This window comes from Zonotrichia leucophrys, chromosome 4, assembly GCF_028769735.1.
Source record: "Zonotrichia leucophrys gambelii isolate GWCS_2022_RI chromosome 4, RI_Zleu_2.0, whole genome shotgun sequence".
Classification (NCBI taxonomy): Eukaryota; Metazoa; Chordata; class Aves; order Passeriformes; family Passerellidae; genus Zonotrichia; species Zonotrichia leucophrys.
In genome coordinates, this window is record NC_088173.1 from 64,374,907 (window position 1) to 64,394,436 (window position 19,530).

The 19,530-nt window shown below is 58.1% G+C and overlaps 1 protein-coding gene across 2 annotated transcripts in view; it reads right to left on the reverse strand.

The window, feature by feature from the left end:
• Window positions 1-672: 672 nt before the first annotated feature.
• The window catches only part of ADAM33 (ADAM metallopeptidase domain 33), a 32,018-nt gene continuing 13,160 nt past the window's right edge, over window positions 673-19,530 (reverse strand). Inside the window, exons 5-24 of one of the 2 annotated variants that reach the window (XM_064711925.1) lie at window positions 19,231-19,307; window positions 17,916-18,102; window positions 16,815-16,880; window positions 16,654-16,725; window positions 16,147-16,313; window positions 15,937-16,021; window positions 15,002-15,144; window positions 12,731-12,908; window positions 11,845-11,934; window positions 10,743-10,938; window positions 9,836-9,944; window positions 9,031-9,235; window positions 7,925-8,002; window positions 6,574-6,682; window positions 5,733-5,883; window positions 4,910-5,003; window positions 3,610-3,858; window positions 2,794-2,957; window positions 2,192-2,209; window positions 673-1,806 (exon numbers count right to left, since the gene is read on the reverse strand). In XM_064711925.1, coding sequence (XP_064567995.1) covers window positions 1,755-1,806; window positions 2,192-2,209; window positions 2,794-2,957; window positions 3,610-3,858; window positions 4,910-5,003; window positions 5,733-5,883; window positions 6,574-6,682; window positions 7,925-8,002; window positions 9,031-9,235; window positions 9,836-9,944; window positions 10,743-10,938; window positions 11,845-11,934; window positions 12,731-12,908; window positions 15,002-15,144; window positions 15,937-16,021; window positions 16,147-16,313; window positions 16,654-16,725; window positions 16,815-16,880; window positions 17,916-18,102; window positions 19,231-19,307 — 2,490 coding nt within the window. In that variant the 3' untranslated portion in view covers window positions 673-1,754. The remainder of the gene's footprint in view (window positions 1,807-2,191; window positions 2,210-2,793; window positions 2,958-3,609; window positions 3,859-4,909; window positions 5,004-5,732; window positions 5,884-6,573; window positions 6,683-7,924; window positions 8,003-9,030; window positions 9,236-9,835; window positions 9,945-10,742; window positions 10,939-11,844; window positions 11,935-12,730; window positions 12,909-15,001; window positions 15,145-15,936; window positions 16,022-16,146; window positions 16,314-16,653; window positions 16,726-16,814; window positions 16,881-17,915; window positions 18,103-19,230; window positions 19,308-19,530) is intronic. The other variant, XM_064711926.1, reaches the window with a different exon arrangement.

Below are 19,530 nucleotides of genomic sequence, written 5' to 3' on the forward strand. Positions count from 1 at the left end.
CCATCCTCAGTGACACTGGTTTTCTGATTTTGTTATCAGACTAAGAGACGTTGGATCCTTGATCCCAGCTGAATATCCATGAACCATGAAAGATATGGGGGTACCAGGGATCACAGAACCCCAGGATCACTGAGGCTGGAAAATCCCTCCAAGGTCACTGAGCCCAGGCTGTGCCTGATCCCCACCTTGTCCCCAGCCCAGAGCCCTGAGTGCCACTTCCAGCCCTTCCTTGGACACCTCTGGGGATGAGGACCCCACAGTGCCCAGGGCAGCTCCTGCCAAAGCCTGACCACCCTTTCCATGGAGAATTTCCTCTTGAAAGTGCTTCAGGGAACACCCAGATGTGAGTCCAACAATTCCAGAACACAGCCCAAGGTAAGGACAGCTTGGGTTAAGGCAGCCACACCCACAGGCTGGGGACAATGGGGACATTGGGGACAATGGAAGCCCAGAGCAGCTGCCTGAGGGCTCTCCCTGAAACTACATCATGGCTGGACACATCCCAAAGGATTTTCCCCAGGTCAGATGGGATCTGACAGGTCACACCCAGCTGGATCCCAGGTTACAGGACCCTGGGATCTGCTTGCCCTAGTGTGGGCAGAGCCCTGGAGATGCCCTGGTGCCTGAAGACTCAGGGGACAGGGAGCAAGAAAAGAGCCAGAGGAGCCAGGGGACTTTTCCAAGTCTTTGTTGTTGTCTCAGACCCTGATCGAGCCACAGGTCAAGTCACAGGAAAGTGGCACCAACTGTGCAGGTCAACAGCACCTTGGACGGAGGGGTGGGAGCCCTGGAGAGCCCCTTTGTCACACCTCACAACAGCCCTGTGAGGTAGGAAACACCCCCAGAGGGGCACTGAGGCACAGAGAGATGCAGAGGCTTGGCCAGGGCAGGGACAAGCCACTGGCACAGGCAGGAGTTTCCTGCTCTGGTTCCTGCTTGTGGCTCCTTCCCCTGGGAGTGTGAGCAGCTCCTGGAGTCTCTGCTGGGCCTGGCAGGAACAGGCAGCGCTGTGAGGGATCCTGAGCCCCTCAGGAGCACCCTGGGAGCAGCTGCCATGGGCACTTGGGGTGTTCAGACATTCCCAGACAGTTCCTCCTTCAAGGTGAGCCCGGGATTGTCACCTGGAGCTGCCTTTCCTTGTGCAGTGGGACAGGAGGTCAGGGGAGCCTGAGAACTTGGATCCTTCATGGAAATGTCCCAGCACTGCGTGGCCCAGCCCAAACAGGGCACCAGGGTTCTGTCATGGCAAACATCCCCCCGAGAGGTGCCCAGCGTGGAGCTGCAGGCTGGGGGCTGCAGGCCTGGAGGAGGAGGAGGAGGTAGCTGCAAGGACATCACGCTGTCACCAGCATCTTCCATCGGTGGGGATGGTCACTGCCCCAGCCACCCCCTCCCAGCCTGTGTGCAATGTCCAGAGAAGTGAAGCTGGGAGGGAGATGGGCCAGGAAGCAGTGCCAAGAGCCACGGTGGAATCTCCATCATGGACACCCCAGCTCAACCAGCCCTGGTCCAGCCATGGTGGGATCTCCATCATGGACACCCCACCTCAACCAGCCCTGGTCCAGCTGTGTACCAATGTCCCCTCTCACCCCACCACTACAGTTTGTGTGCTGAATACAAATTCTGTCTTACAAAAATAGTCCTCTGGTATCAAAAGGGTTACTAGAACAAGAGCCCTGTGGCCACAGCAGTGCAAATCAGGAGAGCCAGCTCAGGAACGGGGGTCAGGGATTGTCCCAGGTGTCCTGGGACTGTCACTTCTTTGAGGAGAAGGAGGTTGACTGGGCTTTGATGGCTGGGACTGGCCTGGAGCCAAGAGGAAAGAGAAAGAAGACAACAGGTTTGAGCGCAGGCAGCAGACACCCACCAGCCCCAGCACCCCCTCCCCAGGTCAGGAATTCCTCCAGGGACACTGCCCCTGACTCTGGCTGTCAGGAGTGGGTCCCCTGAGGCTCCCCTGCCCCACACTCAGAGCAGTGAGCAGTGCAGGAGAGCTGGGAGCACAAGTGGCACTGTCAAGGACTTGGGCTTTATCCCCCAACTCCAAACAAACCCCATATCCTCATCCTCTGGGACACAGGAGCCCTGCTGGAGTGCCCAGAGGGACCATGTGCCATCCAGGAGCCCTGGGAAGGTGGATGGGTCCCCATTTCCCAGCCCGGCACAGGGGTCTGTGAATGTTCTCACTCACCTTTGAGGTGGCATCGGTCTGCAGGGGGAAAGATGAGAGAGCATCAGCATCCATCCCTGCACTCCCTTATCCCCAACAGTCCTCATGCCCAGCATCCACCCCAGCATTCCCTCATCCCATGTCCATCCCTGCATTCCCTCATTCCCATTGTCCATCCCTGCACTCCCTCATCCCTGCACTCCCTCCTCCCCAGCATCCATCCCTGCACTCCCTTATCCCCAACAGTCCTCATCCCCAGCATCCATCCCTGCACCCCCTCATCCCAGCACTCCCTCATCCCCAGCACTCCCTCATCCCCAGCACTCCCTCATCCCCAGTGTCCATCCCTGCACTCCCTCATCCCTGCACTCTCTCATCCCAGCACTCCCTCATCCCCAGCAGTCCCACAGCTCCCCCCAGGCCAGGGGCACTCCCAAGGGATGTCCCTCCCTCCCTGGCACCTTCCAGCCCCACCCTGGTCACTCCTTAGCCACCCCATGGAGCAGTGGGTGCAGACTTTTGGGGTGTCCCTCCCCTGGAATCCCCGTGCCCCTCCCTCGGGTTCCCCCTGTGCCCCACAGCCAGAGCCCAGTCCTGGGTGCCCCCCAGCTCCCCCCACTCACTTTATTGGCCTCGTGGCAGAGCTGGAGGCGCTGGTGCTGGGCACCCTGGGGCTGGAGGGAGGGACCATGACCAGCAGGGTCTGTCCGGGGGCAGGGGGCAGCTCCTTGGCCAGGAGGGGGCTGCCCGGCAGCGGCCGGCGCGGGGCTCCGTGCTTGGGGGGCACCTGGCATCAGAGGGCACAGACAGAGCCCTTAGAGTGGCATCCAAGGAGCCCCTTGGGGCCACCTGGCATGGCAGGGGGCACAGCAGAGACAGAGCCCTTAGGGGAGCATTCAGGGAACCCTACAGACCTCCCTCCCTGCAGAGGTGAGGTGCTTCAAAGCACAGAACAACACCCAAAAACCCCGAAAGCACCCTCAGGTGTGATGGGGCTCCTGCAATGTCAGCCCAGGTGCAGCCTCAGGGGGCTCGGACAGATCCTGAACAGCCCAGCCCAGACAGAGGGCAGGAGTTCACCTGGGCCTGGGGGGGCACAGCTCACCGGTGGGGTCACCTGTGGGGTCACTGAGCACAGCTCACCTGTGTCTCCCCCAGCACAGCTCACCTGTGGGCTCCTGACAGGGCTGCAGGGCAGAGCTCACCTGTGTCCCCCCAAGCAGAGCTCACCTGTGTGGTCCCCAATGGGAGCTCACCTGTATCTCTCCATCAGAGCTCACCTGTGTGGTCCCCAATGGGAACTCACCTGTATCTCCCCAGAGCTCACCTGTGGGCTCCTGACGGGGCTGCAGGGCAGAGCTCACCTGTGGGGTCCCCCAGCACACCTCACCTGTGTCCCCCCCATCAGAGCTCACCTCTGTCTCCCCATCAAATCTCACCTGTGGGCTCCTGACTGGGCTGCAGGGCAGAGGTTTCCTGGGCGGCGGCAGCTTGGCCTGAGAGGCACCGCCGGCCTTGGCGGGGCCCGGGGGGGATTTGGCAGCCGGGGGCGGGGGCCGGGCGGGTCGGGGGTCCCTGGGCCGGGGGGGGATGCCCAGGGGGGCTGGGCGGAGTGGGTGCACCACGTTGATGGGCTGGGAGCCAGGCTGGGCAGCACCAGGCCGGGGCAGGAATGCCCTCCGAGGGCCCTGAGAGAGGGAGAGAGGGAAAAAGGAGAAAAGCACAACTGGGGGAGCATCCTTGGGGTACCTGCTCCAGGTGCTCAACAGTAGCTGTGTCCCCGAGCCCTGGGCTCCAGGGGGCTGCAGGAGGAGCTCTGGACACCTCTTGGGGCCAGCACTATCACCAGCCCAGGCAAACGCTGACCATGGTCAGTGCTGAACCTGGCAGCACTCATAGGTGGGTTTGATGGGCTTGGAGATGGACATTGGAGGGCATCTCCAGCCTTCCTGAGCCTGTGATTCTGGGTTTGCTCCTCACCAACCCCATGGGAACACACAGGGATGAGAAAGTGATGGAAATCCAGAGCAGAGTGAGCTCTGCTGAATCCACACCAATTTCCAGCAGGTGGGAGACATCATCCGAAAAACCTGAATTCTTCCTGAATTCAGCCCTGGTGCCCAAAAAGCACCAATGCAGGTTCAAAGTTAAAAATTCACTAAAGTGTGGTACAGGATAAATAAAAGAACTGGAAAATGAGGGAATACCCAAATGACGGAATAACCAAACCTGCAGAAGCCAAGAGCAGTGACCCCAGAAGGAAGAACAAAGCCAAAGACCAACTTTGTTTGAATTTTGGGCTCATTAACATAAAAAAATACCCCCAACACAGACTGTGATCATCCCTCACTCCCATCTATCCCTTTTCCATATGGGAAATTTCCCAGTGGAAATCAGGGCATTTCCCAGTGACCGCCAGGGGAGTTTGAGCTCAAAACTCAGTTTTAGGAAGGATGGGCACACCTGGCCATGGGCACACCTGGCCAGGGGCTCAGTGCAGACATGGGGCAGGACCAGCACAGGGCACCAGGGCTTGCCCAGTTCCTGGGAGCAGATGTGATATCCACAGGCTTCACATCCTAGCAGGGAATCAAACCTGGCAGGTGAGTTATCCCTGACCCCAGTTAGTCATCCCTGACCTTACTGAGTTATCACTCACTTTAGTGAGTTATCACTGACCCCAGTGAGTTATCACTGACCTTACTGAGTTATCCCTGACCCTACTGAGTTATCACTGACCTTAGAGGGGTGGCTGGAGGCTGAAATGTTCCTCAGGGTGAAAGCAGCTTTGGCATGGGCACTGCTCGACTTCCGACCCACGGACTTGTTCCTGCTGGGAATTCGGGACATGGCAAAATAAAGCAACCAGGGGAGCACCGGCTGCCCCAAAAACGCTGCCCATCAGCTCCTGTATCAATTAACACCTCATTAACAGCCAGCCCTCACTGCTGAGGAACAGGCATGGTCAGTGTGTGACAGGGATGGTCAGTGAGTGTGACAGGGATGGTCATTCTGTGACAGGGATGGTCAGTGTGTGATGGGCACCCTACAAGGAATGAGAATTCTCCTCAATTCCAGGCCACCTCCTCCCCTCCCTGGGACTGTCCTGCCCAGAGGACCATCCATGTCCTGGGCTCAGGGAATTGCTGAGAGCCCTGGGTTCCCCAGGTCAGTCTGTCCAGCCCCCAGAGCAGGTCTCACACCAGAACAGGGCATTGCTGAGAGCTCTGGGTTCCCCAGGACAGTCTGTGCAGCCCCAGAGCAGGTCTCACACTAGAGCAGAGGCTCTGGGTTGCCCAGGTCAGTCTGTCTATCCCCAGGGCAGGTCTCCGCCACAGCAGGGCTCTGGGCTCCCAGGACAGTCTGTGCAGCCCCAGAGCAGGTCTCACACTAGAGCAGAGGCTCTGGGTTGCCCAGGTCAGTCTGTCTATCCCCAGGGCAGGTCTCCGCCACAGCAGGGGCTGTGCACCCCCAGCTCCCCCAGCCCGTGCCAGGCAGGGTGAAACCAGCCCAGGCTGCCCTGGGTGGAGGGAGGGAAGGGTTAGGGTGTGTGCCCACCCACCTGCAGGTGCCGTGGGCCCGGACCCTGCTCTCCTGGATCCACCTGGCCAGCAGGGAGTTCTCCTGGCGGTACCAGTAGCAGATGCTGAGTGTCAGGGCGGGCAGCAGGAACAGCGAGATGACCACCAGGGCGATCAGGATGGACTCGTGGGCTGCCAGGGGAGCACAGGGGCTACTGAGGGGCTGGGACAGCCAGCAGCCCCTGGCCCTGCTTATGGTGACCCCATTGCCCACTGCTGGGACATCCCTGCTGGTGCCACCCCAGGAAGGGAACTGCCCTCGGTGGCCTCTGGTGGCAGTGGGTGCCACCAACAGCCAGAGCTGGGCACACAGTGTGGGGCTGCCTGCATGTCGCAGACAACTTTTATGAAAAAGCCTTTCCTCAGGATTTTTCCTCCTGAGAAGCTGAGAGGCCTCAGGGACAAAATGTAAACAATGGTTATCTGCTGCTGTGTGATGCAACAGGTGCATCTGTGATTGGCCCATGTTGGTTGCTTGTAATTAAAGGCCAATCACAAGGAGCTGGCTCGGGCTCTCTGTCCAAGACACAAACCTTTGTTATCATTCTTTCTGATTCTATTCTTAGCCAGCCTTCTGATGAAATCCTTTCTTCTATTCTTTTAGTATAGTTTTAATGTAATATATATCATAAAATAATAAATCAGCCTTCTGAAACATGGAGTCAGATCCTCGTCTCTTCCCTCATCCAAGAACCCCTGTGAACATTGTCACACCTGCACAGGCCCCTCTGGGAGCCCCAAGCCCTCCCTGGGCCCTGCTGCAGCCCAGGAGCCCTCAGGGCATGGGGACACACTCAGGGCACAGGGACAATTGTGACTCACCGTGGTTCTGCACGGGGCCGCTGTCCACGCTGCCCCCCAGCCCCGGCTTCTCGCAGAATGGGGGGGCCCAGCCGGGCTCACAGTGACAGTTCTTGTTGCTGTTGCACACCTGGGGACAGAGCACAGGGCTGGCATGTGTGCAATGGGGGTCCACAGGGCAGCAATGGACAGATGGTGACATGAGTCTGGGCTGAAGAAGCTTCACCCCTGACAATGCTCCCCCTTGGGCATCACAGAATCCTGGAATGGTTTGGCATCAGGGAAGGAGCTTAAATCCCATCCCATCCCACTATCCCAGGCTACTCCAGCCCCAGTGTCCAACCTAGCCTTGGGCACTGCCAGGGATCCAGGGGCAGCCCCAGCAAATCTGGGAATTCCAGCCCAGCCCCTGCCCACCCTGCCAGGGAACAATTCCCAATTCCCAATATCCCATCTCCATCTCTTCTTTCAGTTTGAAGCCATTCCCCCTGCTCCTGTCCCTATCTGCCCATGTAAAAAGTCACCCCCCCTCTTCTTTACAAGCCCCTTTTAGTGCTGGAAGGTGCCAGAAGGTCCCCCCAGAACCTGCTCATCCACAGGCTGACCAGCTGCAGCTCTGAGAGCCTGAGCCATACTGGGCAGAACAAGGGGTAGATGTGGATGTTTTACCTGTCACAGAAGGGTCAATCAGATGTTTTGTCTGTCACATCCAGAACCCAGCAGTGTCTGTTGCCCCATCTGACAGAGCCCTCCATCCACAGGGCTCAGACCTCTGTAACCATTCAGCTTTGGAGAGCAGTGTGCCCTCCCCTCCCTGAGCTACTGCCCTGCCTTTCTGCTGTCCAGTTCTCCTTCCAGCTCTTGTTGTTCTGCTCTCAGAGCTCAGACCTCTGTAACCTCTGTAACCTGGAGAGCAGTGTCTCCTCTGTCCCTGAACCACTGCCCTGCCTTTCTGCTGCCCCACTTCTTCCAGCTCTTGTTCTGCTCTCAGGGGGACCCTGCACCTGCTCTGAGCTCCAAACACTCTCCAGCTCAAACCAGACCAGAGCCAAGCTTTGCAGATGGCCCTGACACCATAAACAATCCTCTTCCTCTCGCTGGGACACGGCTGAGCAAAGGTCCCAGCCCTGCCTGGGACAGGTCTGAGAGGCACAAATCCCCTGAGTCCCAGGGCCCATCCCTATGGCAGACCCTGGGGTGGCTCCCAGCCCTGTCCCTGATGCCAGGGGCTCCCAACAGTGCCCATCCCCATAGCAGACCCTGGGGCTGGCTCCCAGTCCTTTCCTGATGCCAGCAGCTCCCTGCAGGTCCCATCCCTGTGGCAGACACTCCCAGCCCTCCCCTGGCACCAGGGGCTCCCAGCAGAGCTCACCCCGTGGCCGTGGCAGCGGGACACGCACTTCTCCAGCTCGAACAGGGACGCGTTCTGGCACCGCCGGTCCTTGCACACCTAGGGGGACACACGAGGGGCTGGGGTCACACAGGGACCTGGACAGAGACAGCTGAGGGTGCTCCAGAGGGTTGGAGTGCTGGAAAATGCAGGTGGTGCAATCACATGGTTGCAGCCAAGGGATTTCACTCCCACCCCCTCCACACAGACCCCTGCCAGCTCCTGGAGAAACCATTTCCATTTGGCCCCAAAACCAAGAGAAACCATTTCCCATTTGGCCCCAAAACCAAGGGAAACCATTTCCATTTGGCACCAAAACCTAGAGAAACCATTTCCCATTTGGCCCGAAATCCCAGGCACTGGCCAGAATAAACAATGCTGCATTTCAAAACTAAAACTGGCCACATTTCCTCATGGAAATGTCACTGCTTTGGCCTTCCCAATGAAGATTTCACTGTTAAAATGCCAAGCAGGGAAGGCTGTGTCTCCACAGCCAGCCCTCTCTGGAACACATCCCTGCTGCCCTGGCTTCCAGCAGCCTCTGCCCTCTCTCAGCTCCACTGGTCCCCTCCAAAGCTCTTGGAGACGCAGGGGCTGCAGAGAGCAATGCCCAGTTAGCACTGGATTTGTTATGCTGATTCCTGGCAGAGATTTCCTGTTTCCTCTGGGAAACAATCTCTTCATAGGAGGAATCCTCAATCAAATCCTGGGGCAATTCTTGCTGAGGTTGCTCCACTCTGAACCAATTTGGTGAAGAAGTTTGGAGGGCACAGAGAATGATTTGGTGACCTAAACAGGACTGAGCATCTGGTGATGCTCACAAATACCCCAGGTGAGAAGAACCTGCTGGCACACAAACACCTGGTGGCAGCAGTTGAGGTGACACTGACACATCATCTACAGGTGTGGAAGGAACCACTGCAGGGCCTGGCTGTGACACAGGGAATGGCCATGTGCAGCCTGGAGCTGGGTCAGAGCCCAGAGCAGGTGCCTGGAGCTGGGGCAGAGCTCACAGAACGTGCCAGAAGCTGGGTCAGAGCCCAGAGCAGGTGTCCCTCAGCAGAGCCCCCGGCAGGAGGGGCACTCACCATGCCATCCCCGCACTTGGTGCCTGTCAGCACCAGCCCTGGGTCAGACAGGTCCTCCTGGTCGTCCTTGGCGCTGTAGACGAAGGTGCCCCTGCACTTGACCTCGCGGCCCTTGAGGCGGATGGTGGTGTCGATGGACACCGTGTTGGTGCCCTGCGGCTTCTTGGCAGAGCTCTGGCACTGGATCTTCCCACACATGGCATCCCTGCAGTGGGCATGGCCGGGAGGAGATGGGACAGAGGGCAGTGGTACCCCATCAGCCCCCCAGCCCCAGCATCCCACACGTGGGGGTCACTCCCCTGGGTTTATGGCCACCCTGGAGAGGCTCAGTGGGTAAATCATGGACAGCACAGAAATGATGGAGGGAAACAGCCAGGGCAGGGGAGGGGAAGCTCTGACATCCCTGGGGTCACTGGGAACACAGAGGGCACAACTCCCTAAATGTGGCACTGGGACACAGAGAGCACAACTCCCTAAATGTGGCACTGGGACACCAGAGACCAAACTCCCTAAATCTGGCACTGGCTTTGATTTCCCAGCAGGCTGGGCTGGGAGCTGCTGGTGGTGGGACAGCAGAATCACAGGATTGAGGCTGGAAAACACCTCAAGATCTCCAGGTCCCACCTCCCAGCAGCGGTGGGGACAGAGCCCAGGAGGGCCTGGTGGCTTCCTCAGGGACAAAACAGAGCTGATTCCCAGGGGTAGGGCTGAGGCAGGGCCCTCCCAGTGGCGTGGCAATGGTGGCAGGGGTGGCAGGGGCAGCTGTGGGTGAGGGAGGGGACACGGGCGCCAGCACTGTGCCCACCTCTTGTCACACTTGACGTAGCGGCCCTGGCTGTCCTTGCCGCAGTTGCCATAGGTGTTCCCTGCCATGTTCACGTCCTGGAAGCAGGCATCAGGGGCTGGCCATGCTCCTGCACATGGGGAGAGAGCTCTGGGAACCCTGGCACAGGCAGGGACCCACAGCAGGAGCAGCATGTGGGGCTCAGGGAGAACACACCAGGGGCAGCTGTCCCAGGAGCTGCTGCTGTGGTGCCAGGCCAGGGACAGGAGGGATGAACTTCCCCATTCTCTGGGGTCTTGTGGAGGATTTTGGTCAGAGAATGGGTTGGGTTGGAAGAGACCTTAAACCCACCCAGTTCCACCCAGGGCAGGGACACCTTCCACTGTGCCAGGTGCCCCAAGCCTCCATATACAACCTGGTCTGGGACATTCCAGGGATCCAGGAACAGCCATAGCTGCTCCGGGTGCCCCCATCCCTGACCTGGGACATTCCAGGCATGCAGGGGCAGCCACAGCTGCTCTGGGTGCCCCCATCCCTGACCTGGGACATTCCAGGCATGCAGGGGCAGCCACAGCTGCTCTGGGCACCCCCACCCCATTCTTGAGGATTTGGGGTTCAGAACTGTGCCCTGGCCGTTGGTGTGGCTGTGGCTGTGCCAGGGCCCCCATGCAGCACCCACAGCCCCCTGGGCACCCCAGGCTGGTGCTGCAGTGAGGGATGGGACTGACCTGGCCCCCAGGACTGCACACACTGCTGCTGGTGGATCATGTACATGAGGGACAGGACTGACCTGGCCCCCAGGGCTGCACACACTGCTGCTGGTGGGTCATGCACACCCCATTGCTGCAGGGAGAGACTGACCTGGCCCCCAGGGGTGCATACACTGCTGCTGGTGGGTCATGCACATGAGGGATGGAACAGGACTGACCTGGCCCCCAGAGCTGCACACACTGCTGCTGGTGGGTCATGCACATGCCGTTGCTGCAGTAGGCCTGGCCCTGGGCGCACGAGGAGCCGTCCAGCAGGTACACGTTGGGAGGGCAGTACGGGGACGCTCCCGTGCAGAACTCGGGCAGGTCACAGGAGCCAGCGGCCTCCCGGCACAGAGTCCCAGCCACCTTCAGCTGGGGGGACACAGGGACAGAGTGGGGACAGGGGGCAGTGACACAGGGACACACACTGGGGACAGACTGGGCACACACTGGGGACAGGGGGCAGTCACACAGGGACAGACTGGGGACTGGGGGCACTGACATGGGGACACACTGGGGACAGGTGGCACTGATATGGGGACACACTGGGGACGGGGGAAGTGACACAGGGACAGACTGGGGACAGGTAGCACTGACACAGGCACACCCACTGGGGACAGGTGGCACTGACAGTGCCTCCTGGCACAGCTGGCAGCTCTAACATCACACAGGTGCCCTGTGGGACACTTGGGGCTGTCAGGGTATGGGGACACCTCCTCAACTGCACCTCAGCCACAGAGCTGCCAGAGGAATTCTGCTGGAGAGGGACTGGGGACAAGGATGGAGGGACAGGGCACAGGGAATGGCTCCCACTGCCAGGGGCAGGGCTGGATGGGAGATTCGGAATGGGGAATTGTTCCCTGGCAGGGTGGGCAGGCCCTGGCACAGGTGCCCAGAGCAGCTGGGGCTGCCCCTGGATCCCTGGCAGTGCCCAAGGCCAGGCTGGACACTGGGGCTGGAGCACCCTGGGACAGTGGGAGGTGTCCCTGCCATGGCAGGGGTGGCACTGGGTGGGCTCTGAGCTCCCTCCCTGCCCAGCCCATGCCATGACTCCCCTGCAGACACAAGGTGCCGCATGAATCCTGTCCATGGGGCACAGGGAGCACGTCCCTATGGACAAACAGCACAGGAGTCCCCAGGGAACGGCAGGGCTGGGTCTGCACCTCAATCCATGGGCACAGGGCGGGCAGGGGGTGGCACGGGGTGGGCACAGGGTGGCACAGGGGGTGGCACAGGGTGGGAAGGGGGTGAGCACAGGGTGTTCAGGCTGGGTCTCACCTTGCAACTGTGGCAGCAGTCACCATGGGCACACTGGGCCCCCTCCTTGAGCGTGCAGTTGTGAGCGTTGCAGCAGGGGTTGGTACATTCCTGTGGGGAGCACAGAGCTCCATGCGCTGGGGCTCCATCCCTGCCCCAGCACTGCCCCCAGCCCCTGCCACACCCATCCCAGCAGCACCCTGCTCATCCTGCAATGGGGAAACTGAGGCACAGAGGGCAGAGGGGAGAATGGGCACTCAGGGGAAAGTCAGGACTGGGATAGATGGATTCAGGGAGGTGGGCTTGGGAAAAGCCCTTGGGATGGAGTCCCTGTGGTGACAGCAAACCCTTCCCTTGGAAATGCCCTGTGCAAGAATTTCCTCAGCTGAGGAGGACTATTGCAGACATATTTTATGAAAAATCCTTTTCTTAGGATTTTTCCTCCTAAGGAGCTGGGAGGCCTCAGGAACAAAATGTAAATAATGAGTATCTGCTGCTGTGGAATGCAACAGGTGCATCTGTGATTGGCCTATGTTGGTTGTTTTTGATTAATGGCCAATCACAGTCAGCTGGCTTGGACTCTCTGTCCCAGCCACAAACCTTGTTATCATTCTTTCTTTTTCTAATCTTAGCTAGCCTTCTGATGAAATACTTTCTTCTATTCTTTTAGTACAGTTTTAATGTAATATATATCATAAAATAATAAATCAGCCTTCTGAAACATGGAGTCAGATCCTCATCTCTTCCCTCATCCTGGGACCCCTGTGAACACTGTCACAGAGGACCCCTCTGTCCTTCCACCTCCCACAAGGGTCACTCTGTCCTTCCACCTCCCAGGAGGACCCCCAGTCCCCCCACATCCCAGAGAGGACCGCCTGTCCCCCCATGTCCCACAAGCCCCCTGTACCTCCACCTCGCCGCAGTCGCAGTCCTCTCCCTCCTCGCGGAAGCCGTTGCCACATTTGCGTGCCACCACCAGGTCCTTGGTGTCGGGCAGGTTGAAGAGGCACATTCCCCCTCCCTTCTGGAAGTAGCTCTCCAGCTGCCTCCTGCTGCACGAGCTGAACACCCGCGGGAAGGGGTGCCTGGGGGGACACAGGGGAGCAGGGCCAGAGGAGGTGGGGAATGGTGAGAAATGGGAATTCAGCACATGGACAACTGGCACAGACTGGCACAGACCCTCCCCAGAACAGATCCCCATTGCTCAGTGACCCAGGTGAGACAGAGCAAAAATTTTCCAGGGTAGAAATCCATTTTGATTTAGGTGAAATGTACATCTTGAGTCAAGTCTGTGGTTAGAAAACACAGCTATGTAGCCTGACTGCAAAGCCTAGGCTCAGAGAAACTGCTTCAGTGAAAGACAGAGATGAGACAGAGAGTGATAAAAAAAGACAGAGGCTGCTGTGAGAGCGATCAACCTGACCTAGGAATTCTTTCTGATAAAGAAGAACTAGCAGCCAATGTCACGCAATATTTGTAAAAATGAATATGTATGAACCTATTGTGAAATTGTATGCATATGTATCTGAGAGGGGGATAAAAAAGGACCTGAAGTTCCCAGAAGTACACATGTCTTTTAAGGAGAGTAATCTCCACATGCATCCAGCGCTGTAATAAACACACCAGCTTTACAACTTTCACAAAGTTGTGGAGTTTTGATTATCTCTGCAAAACAGTGTCACCTCTGCCCTGGGACACCACAGACACCCCCAGGGCAGGTCCCCACGCCTCTGCTCCCACTCAAACCCCTTCCTGTTCTAACTGATGCCAGCCCAGCACTGCTGCAGGTGTCACCTCTGTGCCCTGGGACACCACAGACACCCCTGAGCCACAGCAAACCTTTCCTGTCCTCACTGCTGCCAGCCCAGCACTGCTGCAGGTGTCACCTCTGCCCTCAGCCACAGCAAACACCTTCCTGTCCTCACTGAACCACACAGCAAACACCCACTTGGGCCCCACAGCTGAGATGGGTGAACATCACTTAAAGTTGAAGAAATACAGAAAAAAATACCAAAAACTACCCAGAGAGCAGCAAAAAATAAAACAGTCAGAGCCTACAGTGTGTAAGGAACTGAGGAACAGGAAAAACACTCATTTTCTACAGAACTCTGAGCAAAGTTCTTCTGTAATTTCACCGTTTGCAGGGGTTTCAGTGGTTTATGAAGAAGGAAGCATTTCCTTCTTGAAAAACAGTTTCATTTCCCCTTAAAGCTGAAAAACATTTTCATACCAGGACATCTCATTCTCAAGATGACTCAAAGGACATTTTTTAAAACTGGTTTTGAAATCTCTTAGCTGGAGGGAAACCTGTAAGAGCCTGCAGGTTATGGAGGCTGAGCAAATCAATGTACCCCACATGTATTTATATATATTCATATACATGGCTGTGCAAACACAGCCAGAACTGTGTTTTTCCCCACCACAATCCAGGCAGAGGTTAAATGCTGTGGAATCAACACCAGGGTCTGGCAGCCCTGAAAGCACAACTGGAGTCCCACTGTTCCTTCCTCATTGGAAGAGCAGGTGGGTTCAAACACAGGGAATGAACAGCTGAATAAACCCTGCTTTCCCTCAGGGCAGGGACATTTGGGATGAGACACCCTCAGAAGGGAGAGAAGGACTAGAAAGGAAACTGGCACCAACCACATGGATTGTGAAACCCACCCAGTGCCATTCTGCCATGGCAGGGACACCTCCCACTGTCACAGGGTGCCCCAATGTCCAACCTGGCCTTGGGCACTGCCAGGGATCCAGGGGCAGCCACAGCAAATCTGGGAATTCCAGCCCAGCCAGCAATTCCTTGCCAAGATCCCAGCCCAATCTCCCCTTTCCCAGTGGGAGCCATTCCCTGGCTCCTGTCCCTGCAGGCCTTGTCCCCAGTCCCTCTCCAGCTCTCCTGGAGCCCCTTCAGGGACTCTGAGTATTCCCTAGAATTTTCCCTTCTCCAGGGGCACATTCCCAGCTCTCCCAGCCTGGCTCCAGAGCAGAGGTGACAGCATTCCCTGCCTGCACACAGCACCGGAGCCTGCTGGGGCTCTGGGGACACATCCAGGGCACTGGGCACATGTCCAGAGCTCTGGGGACACATCCAGGCCTCTGGGGACACATCCAGGGCTCTGGGGACACACCCAGGACACATCCATGGCTCTGGGGACACTCCTGGGCCAGCAGCACTCACCCGGTGGCAGCGGCCATGACGCAGCCGCCCTGCTCGGGGGTGGCCTCGGTGCAGCAGCCCGGGCTGTCGTGCACCAGGCCGAAGTTGTGGCCGATCTCATGTGCCATGGTGGCAGCAGCGCCGATGGGCTGCTCCGCGTGGTCCTGAGGGAGGGGAGGGGACGTGTCACCAGGGCCACCAGGGAGGGACAGGGTCACCCACAGCCAGGAGGGGACGTGTCACGAGGGCCACCCACACCAGGGGGGGATGTGTTACCAAGGCTAGCACCAGGGAACAGGGTCACCCACAGCAGGGAATGGGGCTGGACATGGGAGGGAACACTCTGCCCTGCAGGAGGAGAGGTTGGAGGAAGGTTCGTGGAGGAGGAGTTGGAGGAAGGTTGGTGGCACAAGTGGGGTTTGGTCTCCTATGTTTCCCTGTGGGACTGGTGGGAAGCTCTTGGCTGGGGCCAGCTGCTCAAAACCCGGGGCACATCCCAAAACACAGAACCTGTGTGTCCCCACCACCCTGCTCAGGGATCACAGGTCACCAAGGCCACTCCATCATGTCCAGGGCCATCACCAAGAGGAGCAGAAGGGATCTGGGCAGAGATTGGGGCAGAAATCCAGAGCAGAAGCAGGGACAGGACTCTCCAGCATGAGGGACAGGAGCAGCACAGGAGATCCTAGTGCTGTGCCAGCCGGGAGCAGGAGACCTTCAGCAGCCCCTTCTCACCCCCTGTGCCTCAGGCCAGCACCTGAGGGGTCAGGAGCTACAACATCACCCCTCACCTTCAGGCTGCCCCCCAGGTCAGGAGCTACAACATCACCCCTCACCTTCAGGCTGCACCCCAGGCCCAACGCAGGGGTGCTGGCCCAGCCTCAGGGGCTGCTCCTCCAACCCCAGGGGGATCTCCTGCGGGCAGGGGTGGCCCAGGGACCCCCAGCCCCCCTTACCACGCTGACCCCTCCGGAGTTGTCGGCGCTGCACATCCCCTCCAGCGGGGCCATCCCGATGGTGGTGCCCCCAAAGGTCTTCCCTCTGCCGGGCGGGAGAACAGGCCCAGCTCAACTGGGGGGCTCAGGAGTGCCCAGCCCCAGCCCGGGCAGGAGAACGTGCCCAGCCCCAGCCAGGACCCCCTCCCACACCCCCAGTCCCAGACCCACGTCAGCAGCTGGGCGTTGTCGTGCCTCTTGCGTGCCCTCAGCGATTTCTTCCACTGCAGGAAGGCCCAGAGCGTGGCGTTGGCGTCGCTGCTCACCGCGCACTGGTCCCGCTCCGTCCACACCTCCAGCCCGATCAGGGCCACCTTGATGTTCAGCAGCCTGTAAAACTGCAGCAGGGCATGGGTGGGGGCGTGGGGGCTGCAATTCCCTGCACCCTCCCTCCCTCCCTGCTGTGGGGTACCACTGGCTGGTGGGTCCTCGTGTTTCCCTGCGGCTGTGTGACCCCAGAACACACCTGTCCCAAACCCACCTGCAAGCATGGGGTCCACAGGCACAGGTGTGAGCAGTCGGGGGGACACAATGACATTCAGTGACAACACTTCAGTGTGTCCCTTCTTTACCAAAAATGATCCCAGGCAGGGGACAGTGAATGTTCCCTGCTGAGCTCAGCCTTGGTGACACGGGGACAGTCCCTGGGGCCACACAAGGGCCTGGCAGGTCCCTCACCTTGTCCACGTAGTTTGCGATCTCCACAATGCGCTGCTTGGTGTGGCCCAGGTTGCGGTTCTGATTCCTGTACTGGAGACAGGTGAGGATGGGGAGGCCCACGGGGTCAATCCAGGGCAGAGACAGAGAGGGACCCTGGTTTTCTGCCCCCCAGTGCTCACCAGGGTGTGATCAGCAACGATGAAGAGCTCCATGTACTTCATGGTCCTCCAGGCATCCCTTCTGGCCTGCAAGGCAGACACAGGACTCAGCAAAGAGGGGCAGCCCTTGGCTCTGGGCACCCTCCAGACACCACAGAACTGCTCAGGAGGGACAGCTCAGAGGGGAAACTGTGGCACGGGTGACAGAGAACATTTGGGTGGCTCCAAATGACCTCACGTCATATCCCCCATGATAGGATGCAGCACCAAGAACCAACCCAAGCATCCCCTGGGGTCTCCTGCCTAAATTCAAGCCACACAAGCCACCCACAGAGACCCTCTCACCCCACCTGCCTGCTCCCCCTGCCCAGCTGCCAGGGACATGGGAGCTGTCAGCAGTGCTGAGAGTCCCTCCCAGCCCTCTGCCTGTCCCCAGACGGATCCTGAGTGGATTTCCCCAAGTGGATTTACCCTTGAGAATTCACCTGCAAGGATTCACCCACGAGGATTCACCCAAGTAGATTTACCTGTGAGGTTTCATCTGTGAGGATTTACTCATGAGGATTCACAGTAAATTCACCCATGAGGATTCACCCATGAGGATTTACCCGAGTGGATTTGCCCAAGTGGATTCACCCATGAGGATTCATGGTAAATTCATCTGTGAGGATTCTACCACAAGGATTTACCCATGAGGGTTCACCCAAGTGGATTCACGTGTGGGGATTTACCCATGAAGATTCACAGTAGATTTACCCGTGAGGATTTACCCAAGTAGATTTACCCAAGTGGATTCACCCATGAGGATTCACCTGTGAGAATTCACCCATGAGGATTCATGGTAAATTCACCTGTGAAGATTCACCTGTGTGGATTTACCCGTGAGGATTCACAGTAAATTCACTCACGAGGATTCACCCAAGTGGATTTACCCAGGTGGATTTAGCCATGAGAATTCACCCATGAGGATTCATGGTAAATTCACCTGTGAAAATTCACCCATGAGGATTCACAGTAAACTCACCCCTGAGGATTTACCTGAGCAGATTTACCCATGAAGATTCACCCGTGAGGATTTACCCGTGAGGATTTACCCAGCTGGATTCCCCCCTGAGGATTTACCCGTGTGTGCCATGGCTGGAAGAGCCGGGCCATGCCAGCCACGGTGCTCGCCAGGTGCTGGCCGTGCCCGCAGGTGCCCCCTGGCACGGGCAGGTGCTCTGCTCGCTGGAGGAGGTGCAGGCCGGGCTCGGGGGGCCCCAGGGGGCTCAGGTAGTAGCTGGTGTTGCTGTTCAGCACTATGAGACCCCTGGAGATGGGAACAGCCCCGATGGCTCCTGTGGTGCTTCCCCCTGCACTGCCCCAGCCCCTGAGGCCCCACAAACTTGTGGCACATCAGTCTGGTCTGTACCCAAGCTGGGAGCAGGGACAAGAATTGGGGATCTCTGCTCAAACAGCCCCAGGACAAATAAACCCTGGGCACCCAAACCTCCCCGCTTCAGAGCACAGGCCAAAGCTCGGTCTGGGACCGCTGCTCTGGGGTGCAGGGACCTGCCCCTCCAGGGATAGAATTCCTGGGAATAAGCTCATACTGCCAGGAATATGGTCCCTGCCCAGCCTGCTCAGTCCTGGGGCTGGGGAAAGGGTTCCCAGGAGGCAGGACAAGATAGGAGCCATGGGAAAATCAGCCCATTAAGCATTTGAAGCTGGGCTTGCAGGAGCATTGGTGCTGCTTGGGTGGTCCCAAAGGGGATCCCTGCAGAGAGAGGGAGCAGTGGATCCATCCCACCTTTGTCAGCTCCTCAATCCACCAACCCTGTGTTTCTCCAACCCTGATTCCCCCATACCCTATTCCTTCCTCCATTCCCTACTCCTTCCTTCCTACCCTACTCCTTCCTTCCTACCCTATTCCCCCATTCCCTGTTCCCCTATTCCCCATTCCCTATTCTCTGTTCCCCCATTTCCCATTTCCTGTTCCCTGTTCCCCCATTCCCTGTTTCCCCATTCCCCCATTCCCCATTCCCTATTCCCCCATTCCCTATCCCCCCATTCCCCGTTCCCTTATTCCCCATTCCCCATTCCCATCCCCCATTCCCCATTCCCTGTTCCCCCGTTCCTCCATTCCCCATTCCCATTCCCCAATACCGTATTCCCCCATTTCCATTCCCCATTTCCCCATTCCCATTGACATTCCCCATTCCCATTCCCCCATAACATTTTCCCCATTCCCATTCCCCCATACCATATTCCCCATTCCCGTTGACATTCCCCATTCCCTCATACCGTATTCCCCATTCCCATTCCCCCATACCGTATTCCCCATTCCCATTGACATTCCCCATTCCCCCATTCCCCCATACCATATTCCCCATTCCCATTGACATTCCCCATTCGCCCATTCCCCCATACCGTATTCCCCATTCCCATTCCCCCATACCGTATTCCTGAGCAGGTGCTGAGCACGACCCAGGAGCGGCGGTGGCCGCGGACGTGCCCGTGGTAGTGGCAGTGCTCCTGGAGAGAGACAGGGGGACCTTCCTCAGCGGGCTGGGAGCAGCAGCCCGAGGGCTGCTCCCAGAAAAACACCCCTTTTCCATCTCCCCTTTTCCATCTCCCCTTTTCCATCTCCCCTTTTCCATCTCCCCATTTCCATCTCCCCTTTTCTATTTTCCCTTTCCATTTCCCCTATTCCATCTCCCCTTTTCCATCTCCCCACTTCCATTTCCCATCTCTTTTC